This window comes from Macaca fascicularis, chromosome 14, assembly GCF_037993035.2.
Source record: "Macaca fascicularis isolate 582-1 chromosome 14, T2T-MFA8v1.1".
NCBI classification, from domain to species: Eukaryota; Metazoa; Chordata; class Mammalia; order Primates; family Cercopithecidae; genus Macaca; species Macaca fascicularis.
This window is the reverse complement of record NC_088388.1, coordinates 7,955,617-7,972,665: the sequence shown is the minus strand read 5'-3', so window position 1 is coordinate 7,972,665 and position 17,049 is coordinate 7,955,617. Positions and strand designations below refer to the sequence as shown.

General features: G+C 47.8%; 1 protein-coding gene and 1 non-coding gene across 2 annotated transcripts; one reads left to right on the top strand and one right to left on the bottom strand.

Moving 5' to 3' along the window:
* The first annotated feature begins 4,682 nt into the window (after window positions 1-4,682).
* Window positions 4,683-4,819, top strand: LOC123568938 (small nucleolar RNA SNORA43). Its single transcript, XR_006692489.1, has one exon. It is a non-coding gene; the product is annotated as a small nucleolar RNA SNORA43 (small nucleolar RNA).
* A 3,389-nt stretch (window positions 4,820-8,208) lies between these two features.
* Window positions 8,209-11,229, bottom strand: MRPL11 (mitochondrial ribosomal protein L11). Its single transcript, XM_005577157.5, has 5 exons — window positions 11,013-11,229; window positions 10,545-10,640; window positions 9,735-9,828; window positions 9,491-9,650; window positions 8,209-8,503 (listed from the first exon to the last, which is right to left on the bottom strand). The coding sequence occupies exons 1-5, from the start codon at window positions 11,133-11,135 to the stop codon at window positions 8,398-8,400; spliced, it is 579 nt and encodes a 192-aa protein (XP_005577214.2). The 5' UTR covers window positions 11,136-11,229; the 3' UTR covers window positions 8,209-8,397.
* Window positions 11,230-17,049: the final 5,820 nt, after the last annotated feature.

Sequence of the window (17,049 nt, the reverse complement as noted above, 5' to 3'; positions counted from 1 at the left end):
TGGGAAACCTGGTGAAATCCCATTTTTACAAAAAATACAAATATTAGCTGGGTGTGGTGCACACGTGCAGTCCCAGCTACATGAGAGCTGGAGGCTGGAGGATCTCTTGAGCCTGGGAGGCAGAGGTTGCAGCGAGCCAAGACTGCACCACTGTACTCCAGCCTGGGCGACAGAGCGAACCCTGGATTCAAATCTCACCTCCACCAATTATTTGCCAAATGGGACTTGAGGTTCAGTTTCTCCACAAGTGAAGTGAAGCTGACAAACATGGTACTTATCTCCCAAAGACGCTGTTAGAACCTGATAGTGTCCATTTATAAGCGGAGAAGCACAGAATTGACTTAAGTTATTAAATTGAATTAGAAGGCAATGGTGACCTCAAATGCTTGAGAGCATGTTTCTTTCTCAGGGAAAGGAAGGAAACTCCAGGCCCCAATCTTTCCCCGGTGAAGTACTGAGGCTGGGTTCCAGGAACTGAGGGTGCAAACCTGAGAAAGACCCTAAGACTCCTTTCATTCCAAATCCTCCAGTTCTGGGGCCATGCCCTTTCTGAGGGTCCCATGGGAAGGAGGACACTCCTGGGGACCTGTCACTATTTTTCCACCTTGGACAGGTCCTTGAGTGGAACAGGAGAGTGGAGTTTTGCCCTCTGCCTTCCTTGTGCATCTGTTCTCCAACTTGGACAAAATAACTGGACTGTCATCCCCAGGAGGACCCTGGCACAGAGCACAGGACTGGCACATAGCAAAGCACGCTCAAAGTGTCTTCTTGAAAGGAATCTGTTTTTTTCTTTCTTCTTTCTTTCTTTTTCTTTCTTTATCTCTCTCTCTTTCTCTCTCTCTTTCTTTCTTTCTATCTTTCTCTCTTTCTCTCTCTTTCTCTCTCTCTTTCTTTCTCTTCTTCATTTTAGACAGGGTCTCACATTTATTGAAAGAAACTTCTTTCTTTCATTAGCTCTTTCTTTCTTTCTTTCTTTCCTTCTTTCTTTTTTCTTTCTTCTTTGTTCTTTCATTCTTTCATTCTTCCTTTTCAGACAAGGTTCACTATATTGCCCAGGCTGGACTCAAACTCCTGGGCTTAAGAGATCCTCCTGACTCATCCTCCCAAAGTGCTGGGATTACAGGTGCACAGTACCCCACCTGGCTGAGAGGACACTTCTGAAGATCAAAGGATTTCATTAGAGTCATCAGTTTCTACCACAAAAATGTGTTCCCAAGTTCCCCAGAGGGAATCTTAAGTGGCCATGAGCTCAGGACACACACTGGAGTCCCATCTAAAAACCTCCCTGGTGGGGGGCCGGGTGCGGTGGCTCAAGCCTGTAATCCCAGCACTTTGGGAGGCCGAGACGGGCGGATCACGAGGTCAGGAGATCGAGACCATCCTGGCTAACACGGTGAAACCCCGTCTCTACTAAAAAAAAAAAAAAAATACAAAAAGCTAGCCGGGCCAGGTGGCGGGTGCCTGTAGTCCCAGCTACTCGGGAGGCTGAGGCAGGAGAATGGTGTAAACCCGGGAGGTGGAGCTTGCAGTGAGCTGAGATCCGGCCACTGCACTCCAGCCCGGGCAACAGAGCGAGACTCCGTCTCAAAAAAAAATAAATAAAAAAAAAATAAAAACCTCCCTGGGGTCATTAAAAAAAAAAAAAGGAAAGTCTGGTCAGGAAATTGTGGCAGCTCATGCCTATAATCCCAGAACTTTGGGAGGACGAGGTGGGAGGGTGGCCTGAGCTCACGAGTTCAATACCAGCCTGGGCAACAAAGCAAGATCCAATCTCTACAAACAAAAATTAGGTGGGCGTGGTGGCATGCACCTGTAGTTCCGTCTACTTGAGAGGCTGATGTGGAAGGATTGCTTAAGCCCAGGAGTTAGAGACTGCAATGAGCTATGGTCATACCATTGCACTCCAACCTGGGCAACAGAGCAAAATCCTGCCCCAAAAACAAAACAAAACAAAACAAAAAAGAAAATCTGAGAAACCTAAGGAAACATAATGATGAAATAGAATGTAGTATACTAGAACAGAAAAAGGACGAAAGGTAATGAGGAAGTCTGAATAAAGTATGGACTTCAGTTGATAATACTGTATCAACATTGATTCATTTATTGTGACAAATGTATCATGTAAGTGTAAGATGTTGGTAACGGGGGAAATGGCTGTGGGGTCTGTGGGAACTTTGTAGGATCTTCACAACTTTTCTCTAAGTCTAAATCTATAATAGGCCGGGCATGGCGGCTCACACCTTAATCCCAGCACTTTGGGAGGCTGAGGTGTGTGGATCACCTGAGGTCAGGAGTTCGACAGCAGCCTGGCCAACATGGTGAAACCCTGTCTCCGATAAAAATACAAAAATTAGCTGGGCATGGTGGCGTGAGCCTGTAATCCCAGCTACTCAGGAGGCTGAGGCAGGAGAATCACTTGAATTCGTTAGGCGGAGGTTGCAGTGAGTCTAGATTGTGCTATTGCACTCCAGCCTGGGTGACAGAGTGAGACTCTGTCTCAAAAAACAAAAACAAACAAACAAACAAACAAAAAACACAGAAAAGCCCCCATCTTTTTTTTTTTTTTTTTTTTTTTTTTTGAGATGGAGTCTTGCTCTGTCACCCAGGCTGGAGTGCAGTGGCATGATCTCGGCTCACGGCAGCCTCTGCCTCCCGGGTCCCAGCAATTCTCCTGCCTCAGCCTCCTGGGTAGCTGGGATTCCAGGCGCATGCCACCACGCCCGGCTAATTTTTCTATTTTTAGTAAGACAGGGTTTCACCATATTGGCCAGGCTTATCTCAATCTCTTGACCTCGTGATCCACCCGCCTCAGCCTCCCAAAGTGCTGGGATTACAGGCATGAGCCACCGCGCCTGGCCACCCCACAACATTAAAAAGTAAAAATTATGGAAGAAAAAAAGAAACCCCTCCTTGGTATTTGGGGGCAGTGACAGGAGATGGTAGAGTGTGTGTAGACAAGAAGGCACCCTAACACTCAGAACTGCTGAGCCAGGCAGTCGGCCCGTGCGGAGAAGGAAGTTGAGAGAGCCCATGGCGCCCCCTGCTGGACATAGAACTATCTGCTTCTGTTCCCTTCTCTGGCAGGGTCCCTGTGGCTCGGAGCATCAATACTGCATCTTAGAATAGATGGGTAAACTGAGGCCCAGAGAGAAGAAAGGAATTGCCCAATGGCACTTCCAAAGTGGCTGCCGAAGCCAAATCTGACTCTCAAGCACCCTTGCCACCAACACCAGATTGCTGCCCTGGGAGCAAAAAGGTATGAGAAAGGGCTGAAGTTTTGGGGTCACAAAGACTGAGCTCAAATACTGACTCTGGCACTTCATTTTGCATGTGATAAACACTTATGACACCTACATGTGCCAGGACTTTGCTAGGTGCTAGGGAAAACTGAACAAGACAGACAAGGTCCCTGGACTCACAGATCTTACACTGAAGTTGTGGGGAGACATAACAAAAAGTAAAATAACTCTCTAAAAGGAGCATGCAGTGCGTGCAATGAAAGAAAGAACTTGCGTGCTGTGGCAGCGAGTAACTGAGGAGGGGGTGCTAATTTAGAGTGTGGAGTCAGAAAACTCTTCTAAGGTGACATTGAGCTAAGACCTAAAAGATAAGAAAGAAGAACAGGCCAGGCACAGGGGCTCATGCCTATAATCCTAGCACTTTGGGAGGCTGAGGCAGGTGGATGGCTTGAGCCCAGGAGTTTGAAACCAGCCTGGGCAACAAGACGGATCCCTGTCTCTACAAGAAAAAAAAAAAAAAAGCAAAAAGTTAGCCAGGCGTGGTGTGCACCTGTAGTCCCAGCTACCCAAAAGGCTGAGGTAGGAAGATCACCTGAGCCCAGAAGGGCAAGGCTGCAGTGAGCCTTGATTGCACTTGCACCACTGCAGTCCAGCCTGGGTGAAAAAAGTGAGACCTTGTCTCCAAAAAAAAAGAAAAAAAAAAAGGCTGGGTGTGTTGGCTCACGCCAGTAATCCCAGCACTTTGGGAGGCCGAGGCGGGTAGATCACGGGGTCAGGAGATTGAGACCATCCTGCTAACACGGTGAAATCCCGTCTCTACTAAAAATACAAAAAATTAGCCAGGAGTGGTGGTGGGCGTCTGTAATCCCAGCTACTCGGGAGGCTGAGGCAGGAGAATTGCTTGAACCTGGGAGGCGGAGGTTGCAGTGAGCCGAGATTGTGCCATTGCACTCCAGCCTAGGTGACAGAGTGAGACTCCATCTCAAAAGAAAAAAAAATGATAAAAAGATGGAAAAATGGATAAGAAAGTTTTGTTTTTGTTTTCCTTTTTTTTTTTTTTTTTTTGAGATGGAGTTTCGCTCTTGTCACCCAGGCTGGAATGCAATGGCATGATCTCGGCTTACTGCAACCTCTGCCTCCCGGGGTCAAGTGATTCTCCTGCCTCAGCCTCCTGAGTAGCTGGAATTATAGGTGTCTGCCACCACGCTCAGCTATTTTTTTTTTTTTTTTTAGTAGAGACAGGGTTTCACCATGTTGGTCAGGCTGGTATCTAACTCCTGACCTCAGGTGATCTACCCACCTCAGCCTCCTAAAGTGCTGGGATTACAGGTGTGCAACACCATGCCTGGCCAAGAAACTTTTAAAAGATAAGAAAGGATGCCCACCCTGGCTGCAGGCTGGGTGTCTCTGGCTTGCTGAGTGTGGGTGACTACCCTGAAGATGCCGGTCGGAACCTGCCAGCACTGCAGATGCTGTTGGTCTGCTGTGCCCATGATATTGGGGCAAAGAGGAAGTGGCTATTTCTACACTTGGTGTTCAGAAACCAGTGAGCTCTAAGAATGGTTTATAGCCTGACATTTCTTAGAAAAAAGAAAAATAAAATTAAACAAGATTATATTCATGATGGCTCTTGACTGTTATCCCAGCAGTTTGGAAGGCCGAGGTGAGAGGATCGCTTGAGCCTACAAGTTTGAGAGCAGCCTGGGCAACATGGCGAAAACTCATCTCTACAGAAAAATATAATTTAAAAAATTAGCCAGGCATGGTGGTGTGTACCTGTGGCCCTAACCACTTGGGAGGCTGATGTGAGAGAATCACTTGAGGCCAGGAGTTGGAGGCTACGGTGAGCTATGATTACACCACTGCACTCCAGCCTGGCAACAGGGCAAGACCCTGTCTCAAAAAAGGAAGGAAAGAAAAAGAAGAAAGAAAGAGAGAGAAAGAAGGAAGGAAAGAAGGAAAGAAAGAGACTTCGTTGGGCACAGTGGCTCATGCCTATAAGCCCAGTGCTTTGAGAGGCTGAGGCGAGACGATTTGAGGCCAGGAGCTTGAGACCAGCCTGGGCAACATAGTGAGATACTGTCTCTTTAAAAAATAAAACAGGTCAGCCATGGTGGCTCACGCCTGTAATCCCAGCAGTTTGGGATGCCAAGCTGGGAAGATTACTTGAGGCCAGGAGCTTGAGACCAGCCTGGGCAACATAGTGAGATACTGTCTCTTTAAAAAATAAAACAGGTCAGACATGGTGGCTCACGCCTGTAATCCCAGCAGTTTGGGATGCCAAGCTGGGAAGATTACTTGAGGTCAGGAGTTTCAGACCAGCCTGGCCAACATGATGAAACCCCATCTTTACTGTAAATACAAAAATTAGCTAGGTGTGGTGGCGCAGGCCTATAATTCCAGCTACTTGGGAGGCTGAGGCAATAGAATCGCTTAAACCCGGGAGGCAGAGGTTGCAGTGAGCCAAGACTATGCCATTTCTTGTCTTGGAGACAAAAGCGAAACTCCATCTCCAAAAACACCACCACCAACAACAAAAATAAAAATAAAATAAAATAAAAGTAAATAAAAAATAAACATAATTTAAAATTCACCAGGCATAGTGGCACACACCTGTAGTCCCAGATACTTGGGAAACTGAGGCTGGAGGATCCCTGAGGCTGCAGTGATCTATTACCGCACCACTGCCTGGGTTACAGAGTAAGACCCTGTCTCTAAAACATTTAAAAATGAAAAAGCCAGGTGCGGTGGCTCACGCCTGTAATCCCAGCACTTTGGGAGGCCGAGGGAGGCAGATCACAAGGTCAGGAATTTGAGATCAGCCTGGCCAACATGGTGAAACCCTGTCTCTACTAAAAATACAAAAATTAGCCAGGCGTGGTGGTGGGTGCCTGTAATCCCACCTACTTGGGAGGCTGAGGCAGGAGAATCGCTTGAACCCAGCACGCAGAGGCTGCAGTAAGCTGAGATCATGCCACGGCACTCCAGCCTGGGTGACAAGAGCAAGACTCTGTCTCAAAAACATAAATTAATTCATTAAAAAAAATTTTTTTTTTAAATGAAGTATTGGTCGGGCATGGTGGCTCACACCTGTAATCCCAGCACTTTGGGAGGCCAAAGCGGGTGAATCACCTGAGGTCAGGAGTTCAAGATCAGCCTGGCCAACATGGTGAAACCCTGTCTGTACTGAAAATACAAAAATTAGCCGTGTGTGTTGGCGGGCGCCTGTAACCCCAGCTACTTGGGAGGCTGACACAGGAGAATCACTTGAACTTGAGAGGCAGAGGTTGCAGTGAGCCAAGATCGTGCCACTGCACTCCAGCCTGGGTAACAGAGTCAGACTCCATCTCACAAAAAAAAAAAAAAAAAAAAAAAAAAAAAAAAAAAAAAAAAAAACCTAAGCCGTCATTTAAAATTGTTTAAGAAAGACAATTTTTAGGCTAGGCGTGGTGGCTCACACCTGTAATCCCAGCACTTTGGGAGGCGGAGGCGGGCAGATTATGAGGTCAGGAGATCGAGACCATCCTGGCTAACAGTGAAACCCCGTCTCTAGTAAAAATACAAAAAAAATTAGCCGGGCATGGTGGCGGGCGCCTGTAGTCCCAGCTACTTAGGAGGCTGAGGCAGGAGAATGGCGTGAAGCTGGGAGGCGGAGCTTGCAGTGAGCCAAGATCATGCACTGCACTCCAGCCTGGGCGACAGAACGGAGACTCCATCTCAAAAAAAAAAAAAAAAAAAAAATGCCGGGCGCGGTGGCTCAAGCCTGTAATCCCAACACTTTGGGAGGCCGAGAAGGGCGGATCACGAGGTCAGGAGATCGAGACCATCCTGGCTAACACAGTGAAACCCCGTCTCTACTAAAAAAAAAAATACAAAAAACTAGCCGGGCGAGGTGGCGGGCGCCTGTAGTCCCAGCTACTCAGGAGGCTGAGGCAGAAGAATGGCGTAAATCCGGGAGGCGGAGCTTGCAGTGAGCCGAGATCCGGCCACTGCACTCCAGCCTGGGCGACAGAGCGAGACTCCGCCTCAAAAAAAAAAAAAAAAGATAATTTTTAAATGTTCTGAATAGTTGCCAAGTTAAAAGTATACAGCATTATACAGCTCTATAGAGGATGACCCCAGTTTGCTTTTTCAAAAAGCATTATACATAAATACACAAAGAAAAAAAAAAGAGCAGAAAAGATATACAACAAACATTGGCAGAAGTCTCATCTGGGTGGTGGGATAACGTGAGGATTTTCTTTTCTTTTAGGTGTTTATCTATGCTTTCCATATTTTATCAGTATAAAATGAAGTGTCTAGCACATAACAGATGTTCAGTAAACACGAAACTTCTTTCTCCCCCAACTGCTGCTCTCTTCTCTGAAAGGACAATGAGGAAATAAAAGGCCAAGGGCTTCCCGAGGACTTCTGCATCAGGCAGGAACCTGCTGAAGCTTTGCTCTTTCTGTGGTCTGTAGCTGTCAGACCTACAATAGTTCATGTTCAGCCAACATCTGACCCAGAGCCAGGGTCAGGAGCTTAGTAGAAGGGCCTGAGGTAGCCCCTGGGATCTGGGCACTCCATGTAGTAACCCTGCCTGGGGCTGAGCTGAGACCTCCACAGGGACCTGTTTCTGCTGAGGTGGCAAATCATTAGGAGATAAAAGAGATTTTTGATGGAAGAAGCAAGCAATACACCCCAGGCCTAGCACCTATGGTTCCCAGCCTCGGGAGGGGAAGAACAAAGGATTTCAAATGAGAAGCCCTGTGTTCTATTCCTACCTCTGGCACCAATTCAGAACCTGGGCAATAAAACAAAATTATAACTTAAAAGAAAAAAAAGGACCTGGGCAAGTTACTTTGCTTGGCTGAACCTCAATTTGCACATCTGAGAAGCAGCATGAAGACCCCAATTTCCTAATGTCTGCCCATGTTGGCTACCACCAGTACTGGTCCCCTTCCCTGAGGTCCCAAGATAGAAGATGACAGTGGGTAAGAAAGGATGTTTATTCAGGCCTGATGCCTCAATACAGCTAAATGTACAAAAATACATCATTCAAAGTCACGAAAACCATCATCATACTGGTGTGACCTCCTTCCTCCCCTGGGGCACAGCCTTTGCAACTGGCCCCCTTCCCAGCTGCCTCCTTTGATATCTGGGAGAAGGGGGGCAAGGGTCACTTCTTGGCAGCTTCCTCCTGGGCGGCCAAATCTGCCTCCTTCTGAGCAGCCAGGAAGATGGCTCGTTCCTTCTGGAAAGCTGCAAGTTCTTCTGAACTGAGGCTGCAAGTGAAGACAGACAGATGGTTGGCACATGATGAGTCACCAGTGGGAGCTCACAGGACCCCATGTCTTGCAGGGGCTCAAAGGGGCCTCTGTCTCAGAGCCCAGCTTGCCTGGCCCTTTCTCCCTCCCTGACTTCCCAGCCTCTATACCTTTGCTTTCCAGGGACACCATCTCCCAACCCCCAAAACCCCTATCTTTTGTTCCCTTATTAAATCCCTACTCATCCTTTGAGGTGTCAGCCAGACCCCAGTCCAGATTAACTGCGGTACTCTGTGCCCCAAAATATGCTGTACAATGAAGTCACGGGGCTGAGCATCTATGTCTGTCCCAGGGCTGGGGTCAGATTTACCCATCTCCATGTTCCCAATAAAAGAAAAGATTTAAGAAAAGTCAAGTCTGTGTCTGCTCCATGCTTAATCCCACTCTTCTCGGGAAATAATCAATTGTCAGCCTTGACATGGGATGTGACACAGCAGCAAGAAGCCAGTAAAAGGTTGAGTGCTATCTCTGTTCCAGCCATTGTCTAGGCCAGACACTCTCCCACCCAACATCTTACTTCAATGAAACAATTCCTGAAGTCATCTGAAGCCCCATAACGGGGGTCTCCTGTTTGCCTCAGGAGCAAGCATGAACCTGACACAGCTCAAAAATCTTTCCCCACTGGTCCTTCCCTCAAACCATTCTCCACTCGCCTAGGTCTAGGACGACAGACCCGGGTGACACTGAACTTCTCCCACTTGGATCCTTCATGGAGAGCTTTCCATTTCTTAGAACATTTGCAGAACAACATCTAATACATAACAGGTGCCCAATAAGAGTATTCCAAATCAATGAATGTGGTCTCCCACACCCACCCTATCCTCTAGAATCTAGGGTCCCTTGACTTAAAAACTGACTTTCCCACTGCAATGGGCCCTCTCAGCTCTGCCCGAGTCCAGAGCTTTCTGGGCCCTCTCGTCACACTGCACCTGCCAGGACACTTACTCCTTCACCACACGAATGCCCAGAGAACGGGCAGATCCGATGATGGAGCGGACAACAGAGGACAGGGGTACATCCTGCAGGGTGAATGCCTCATCCTGAGCTTTGATGCAGGCAATCTCATACACATGCTTCAAGGTCACCAGGCCTGCCACCTCTTTCCCTAGAAGGAAGGAACAAGTGGTTCTTCAGGTGTTACTGAGATTCTGGAGTCCCCAGAATCTCAGACGCCTACCCTGACCCTCACCTGTTTGCCGGGCCCCCTTTTCAATTCCAGCTGCTGCCTTCAAGAAGTAGGAAACAGTGGGCTGTCCAATCTTGATTTCAAATGTCCTGTCAGGCTTAACAGAAAAAAGAAATATGAGATTCTCTCTTCCTGCTGCCCCATCCCAGGGAACTTCTAATGTCCTGTCCCTGCTTCCTTCATCTCACTTTCCTATGGCATCCCTCAAAAAGACCACAGAATCACAAGAAAAAAATAAATCTGGGCCAGGCGCAGTGGCTCATGCCTGTAATCCCAGCACTTTGGGAGGAAAAGGTGGGTGGATCACCTGAGGACAGGAGTTCAAGACCAGCCTGACCAACATGGTGAAACCCCATCTCTACTAAAAATACAAAAAATTAGCAGACATGGTGGCAGGCGCCTGTAATCCCAGCTACTCAGGAGGCTGAGGCAGGAGAATTGCTTGAACCCGGGAGAAGGAGGTTGCAGTGAGCCGAGATAGTGCCATTGCACTCCAGCCTGGGCGACAAGGGCAAAACTCCATTTCAAAAAAAAAAAAAGAAAGAAAAAATAAATCTGCAACAAACAACCCTGTCCTCTCTATTCCTGCCCTAATTCTGCTCTGGAAGGCCCAGTGAGATGGAGGGGCAAAGGAGGAACTGCAACATGGCAAGATGGGTTTGGTTCAGAAAAAATATGGTCTAGTCCTAAATGGGGAAAGTGGAGCCCAGTAATAGGAAGTCAAGTCAGGAGCTGAGAAAACCCCAGATGACCAGCCCCAGGGCCGAGGAAGAACAGAGGGAGAAAGAAACCAGGGATCGGTCCAGACTCCACCTTCACAAAAATCTTGGTAGGCAGAGGAATGCCTTCTTTGATGTCCTTTGTCCTCTCATTGAACTCCTTGCAAAATTGGTTGATGGAAACACCTCTCTGTGAGGGAAGCAGAGGGGGTTAGTGGTGGGAGGAGGGGACGGCTTCCTACCGCCCAGGAGGCGCCGTCCATTCCCTCCTTCGTCTTCACTTCTCTGTGTTCCTATCTCTACCCAGATTCAACTACCCCTCCGTGAGCCAGAAGATCTGTACGCATCTTCCCACGTTATCCTCATCACAGCACATTGGGAAGGGATGAGGAAGCCCAGGCGGAAGAGCCTTTGTAACCAGCACAAGGACGTAAAGCGTGTGAGAAGCAGAGCCGAGCTCTGAACCCAGGCCCCGGTAGTTCCAGAGCCAGCGCCGTCCATCCGCGTCCTAGCTTCCACCACCCTCGACAACCCCCACGTCGGGTTCCCAACACGGCCGCACCTGACCCAGCACTGGGCCTAGTGGGGGCCCGGGCATGGCCAGGCCTGCCCGCACGATGGTCCGGATCACACCGCCGACCTCGGGCTTCCTGAGGCCCCGGGTGGTCCGGCCGAGCTTCGACATGATGCGGGGCTGCTGGCTTCAGTTCACCTCAGGGCAGCAGCAAGAGCGAAGCTCTGGGCGCCACCATCTTGGCCCAGAGGTCAAGGGTCCTCACGTTAGGCTAGCGCAGGTGAGGCCAACAAACAGCAGCCTTGTTTCAGCCCTATTGCTCGCCAACTAGTAAGACAAGGAGGATAAGAGGAGGATAAAACACTTTTTAACTTGTCTTATGCAGATAAAGGAAGGTCCCGAATGGCCTCAGTACACAATTTCCCACAGGAGCGCGCACAGGCACTACCTCGGACAGCTAACCAGTAGGGTTGGACTTTGATACCCCATAGCATTGTGGGTATGGTAGTTTTGACTCCGTGTACAGGTCCGGCCTATTGCTACGCTCCAGGGCGCCATCTGCTGCACACGGTGATAATCCTAGGGTTTGAAATACACCTGGAGCTCCTGATTGGTAATGGGAGTCTCTCTCTCCTCTCTCTGTTCCTCACATGCTGTTGAAAGGCAGTACAGTTAAGAGTGTAGACCCTGAGCTGGGCGCGGTAGCTCACGCCTGTAATCCCAGCACTTTGGAAGGCCAAGGCGGGAGGATCGCTTGAGCCCAGGAGTTGGAGGTGGCAGTGAGCCAGGATCGCGCCACTGCTTGTGAACTTAATCAAGTTTCTTTCTTTTTTTTTTTTTTTTTTGAGACGGAGTCTCGCTCTGTCACCCAGGCTGGAGTGCAGTGGCCGGATCTCAGCTCACTGCAAGCTCCGCCTCCCGGGTTCACGCCATTCTCCAGCCTCAGCCTCCCGAGTAGCTGGGACTACAGGCGCCCGCCGCCTCGCCCGGCTAGTTTTTTGTATTTCTTAATAGAGACGGGGTTTCACCGTGTTAGCCAGGATGGTCTCGATCTCCTGACCTCGTGATCCGCCCGTCTCGGCCTCCCAAAGTGCTGGGATTACAGGCTTGAGCCACAGCGCCCGGCAATCAAGTTTCTTATGCTTTGTCTCCTCCCCAGTACAGCAGGTATTGTAATATGTAGCACCTACCTTTTAGGATTGCTGTGAGGACTAAGTTAGCAAAATGATTAAAACAATGCCTGGCACCTAGTCAGCATGTGCTATTATTATCTGTACAATTAAGATAAACCTGAGCTATTGTGAGGCTTAACAGACCCAGAACATTCGATGCATCATCTGTGACCAGTCAAATAAGCCAGCATCTTATTGTATCATGAGGAGAGCAAAAATCACCTGGCGACCTTTGAACAGGTCCTGGAGACTAAAACTCCTTACCTGAGGACTTTAAAAGTAATTAAACTACCCTAGTATCTAATGTTAGCATCTGGTTCCAGGACTCTTTTAAACTTAAAATGTATAAGCAACTAGAATTTCTATACACTCGGGAATGCCATGCCAAAACTCACTTTGCAACCCTTGCTGACATTAAGGCACCAGAATTACTATGAATGTAATCATTTATCATGACCTACGTGGCTAGTGTGGTCCAAATTGCCCTCAAGCTTCCTCTTTAAGGTCCATAAATACCCCCTAAGGAAAATCCACCAGCATGGTCAGTTCTTTCTTGCTGAGGCATCCCTCTGCACTCCTCTGCAGCGTTCTTTCTTTCTAATAAAACTTTCCAGCTGGGCATGGTGGCTCACACATGTAATCCCAGCACTTTGGGAGGCCAAGGCGGGCAGACCACCTGAGGTCAGGAGTTCAAGACTAGCCTAACCAACATGGAGAAACCCCGTCTCTACTAAAAATACAAAATTAGCCAGGCATGGTGGTTCATGCCTGTAATCCCAGCTACTCAGGAGCCAGAGGCAGGATAATCACTTGAACCTGGGAGGCAGAGGTTACAGTGAGGCAAGATGGCACCATTGCACTGCAGCCTGGGCAACAAGAGTGAAACTCCGTCTCAAAAAGAAAACCCAAAAAACAAAAACTTTCCTTTTCAAACCTATACTGTTGTCAGTAAATCCTTCTTACCAACCCACAAGTCAAACATTTCCCCATTCCAGGGCTCTGACACCTTGCCTGGCATATCATTTAACTTGTTTTCTGAGCACTTGCTCTATGTCAGGCACTGTGCTAAGCACAAGTGCATTGTTATTTAATCCTTGCAATGGCATGAGGCAAATGCTTTTATTGTAAGCTGGGAGCGGTGGCTCATGCCTGTAATCCCAGCAATTTGGCTGAGGCGGGAGGATTACTTGAGCCCAGGAGTTTGAAACCACTCCTGACAACATATTGAGACCCCATCTCTAACCAAAAAAATAAAATAAAATAAAAAATTAGCTGGGTGTGGTGGTGTTGCGGGAAGTCAGGGACGCCAAATGGAGGGACCAGCTGGAGCCGTGGCAGAGGAACATAAATTGTGAAGATTTCATGGATATTTATCAGTTCCAAAATAATGCTTTTATAATTTCTTATGCCAGTCTTTAATCTCTTAATCCCGTTATCTTTGTAAACTGAGGATGTACGTCAGGACCACTGTGATAATTGTGTTAACTGTACAAATTGATTGTAAAACGTGTGTTTGAACAACATGAAATCAGTGCACCTTGAAAAAGAACAGAATAACCGTGATTTTTAGGAAACAAGGGAAGACAACCATAAGGTCTGACTTCCTGTGGGGTCGGGCAAAAACAGCCATATTTTTCTTCTTGCAGAGAGCCTATAAACGGACGTGCAAGTAGGAGACAGATGGCTAAATTATTTTCCTAGCAAAGAATATTAATATACCCTGGGAAAGAAATGCATTCCTGGGGGGAGGTCTATAAACGGCTGCTCTGGGAATGTCTGTCTTATGCAGTTGAGATAAGGATGGAGATATGCCCTGGTCTCCTGCTGTGCCCTCAGGCTTACTGGGGTGGAGAAAAACTCCGCCCTGGTAAATTTGTGGTCAGACTGGTTCTCTGCTCTCAAACCCTGTTTTCTTTTGTTTAAGATGTTTATCAAGACAATAGACCCTTATCAGTGGTTCTGCTTTTGCTCTTTGCTGTGATCTTTGTTAGACCCTTATTAGTAGTTCTGCTTTTTGCCCTTTGAAGCATGTGATCTTTGTACCTACTCCCTGTTCTTACACCCCCTCCCCTTTTGAAACCTTTAATAAAAACTTGCTGGTCTGAGACTCAGGTGGGCATCATGGTCCTACCGATATGTGATGTTACTCCTGGCAGCCCAGTTGTAAAATTCCTCTCTTTTTACTGTCTCTCTTTATTTCTCAGCCAGCTGACACTTATGGAAAATAGAACAAACATTGAAATATTGGGGGCGGTGTCCCACAATGTGGTGTCACACACCTGTAGTCCAAGCTACTTGGGAGGCCAAGGTGGAAGGATTGCTTGAGTCTGGAAGTTCGAGGTTATAGTGAGCTATGAGTGCAGCATGGCACTCCCCGCCGGGTTACAGAGTGAGACCCTGTCTCAAAACAAACAACTTTTATTACGTCGTCTTCTTCTTCTGCTTCTTCTTCTTTTTTTTTTTTTTTTTTTTGAGACAGGGTCTTGCTTTGTCTTCCAGGCTGGAGTGCAATGGCGCGATCTCGGCTCACTGCAACCTCTGCCTCCTGGGTTCAAGAGATTCTCCTGCCTCAGCCTCCCAAGTAGCTGGGACCACAGGCGTGTGCCACCACTCTCAGCTAATTTTTGTATTTTTAGTAGAGATGGGGTTTCACCATGTTGGCCAGGATGATCTCGATCTCTTGACCTTGCAATCTACCTGCCTTGGCCTCTCAAAGTGCTGGGATTACAGGTGTGAGCCACTGCACCCGGCTTTGTACCCATTTTTATAAATGAGAAAGTTGAGGCACAAAAGAGAGGTCAAAAACACCTAGCCTCTAAGTGACTGGGCTGGGAAACAAATATTAGGGCTATCAGATTCTAGACTGTGCTGTTGTTACTAGAAAGGGGTCTGAGGCCGGGCGCGGTGGCTCAAGCCTGTAATCCCAGCACTTTGGGAGGCCGAGGCGGGCGGATCACAAGGTCAGGAGATCGAGACCACAGTGAAACCCCGTCTCTACTAAAAATACAAAAAATTAGCCGGGCGCGGTGGCGGGCGCCTGTAGTCCCAGCTACTCGGGAGGCTGAGGCAGGAGAATGGCGGGAACCCGGGAGGCGGAGCTTGCAGTGAGCCGAGATCGCGCCACTGCACTCCAGCCTGGGCAACAGCGTGAGACTCCGTCTCAAAAAAAAAAAAAAAAAAAAAAGAAAGGGGTCTGATCCAGACCCCAAGAGAGGGTTCTTGGACCTCATACGAGAAAGAATTCAAGGCAAATCCATAGAGTAAAGTGAAAGCAAGTTTATTAAGAAAGTAAAGGAATAAAAGAATGGCTACTCCATAGAACAAAGCAGCAGTTTGGGCTGCTGGACTAAGTATATTTATAGTTATTTCTTGATTATATGCTAAACGAGGGGTGGATTATTAATGAGTTTTCCAGGAAAGGGGTGGGCAATTCCTAGAACTGAGAGTTCCTCCCCCTTTTAGACCATATAGGGTAACTTCCTGACATTGCCATGGCATCTGTAAACTGCCATTGTGCTGGTAGGAGTTTCTTTTATTATAGCATTATAATTAGTGTATAATGAGCAATGAGGACAACCAGAGGTCCCTTTTACTGCCATCTTGGTTTTGGTGGGGTTTTGCCAGTTTCTTTGCCACAATCTGTTTTACCAGCAAGGTCTTTATGACTTGTATCTTGTGCCGACCTCCTATCTTATTCTTTGACTAATAATGCCTTAACCTATGCAGCCCTGTAGGTCTCAGCCTTATTTCACCCAGCTCCTACTCAAAATGGAGTTGTTGGCTGGGCATGGTGGCTCACGCCTATAATCCCAGCACTTTGGGGGGCTGAGGCAGACAGATCATCTGAGGTCAGGAGTTTGAGACCAACCTGGTCAACATGGTGAAATCCCAACCTTATTTTTTGGTTCAGGGCAAATATATTTATCCACCTGTGAGAGCTGTCTCTGATTTTCCAAATTCCCACAAGGTAAGACCTGGCATTAAATCTTGTAGTTTGGAGTCCTGCTATCTTGGTCACATTAATCACCAACCTGATGATTGGGTAGGGAGGAGTCCCCTGCCAGTTACTATTCTGACCTTCTGCTCTTTGTATAGTAGCCCATCCCAGTCATACTGGCTTCCAGAAACAGGACCAGCCCATGTTTTCTTTCTTTCTTCCTTCCTTCCTTTCTTTTTTTTTTTGACAGAGTTTCACTCTTGTTGCCTAGGCTGGAGTGCAATGGCACAATCTTGGCTCACCACAACCTCCACCTCCCGGGTTCAAGCAATTCCCCTGCCTCAGCCTCCTGAGTAGCTGGGATTACAGGCATGCGCCACCATGCCTGGCTAATTTTGTATTTTTAGTAGAGACAGGGTTTCTCCTTGTTGGTCAGGCTGGTCTCAAACTCCTGACCTCAGGTGATTCACCCACCTCAGCCTCCCAAAGTGCTGGGATTACAAATGTGAGCCACCATGCCCAGCCATGTTTTCTTTTTAGATCTTTCTCAGAATTAACTTTAAGGGTTCCTGAGGTGACCCATGCACTTTTCATTGGTCTTTTTCCCTCCCTTCTGGGGTCTCTTTTACTAGTCCCTTGGCTCAAGTATAGTGAGTCCATTCCTATTCAGCTGTTCACGTGGCTATTTCAGTGGTTAAAAGCATTGGATATGGACCTTCCCAGCATGGGTGGATCTTGTCTTCTTTCCAAGTCTTAATCAGCACTAAGTCACCAGGCTGAAAGTGGTGAACTATGAACTCATGAGGCTAAGTTTGAGTCAGAAGTCCTTTTAACGTAAGGGATGACAGAGTGGAGGATATGGCCAGCATATGATTTTTTTTTTTTTGAGATGGAGTCTCGCTCTGTCGCCCAGGCTGGAGTGCAGTAGCCGGATCTCAGCTCACTGCAAGCTCCGCCTCCCAGGTTTACGCCATTC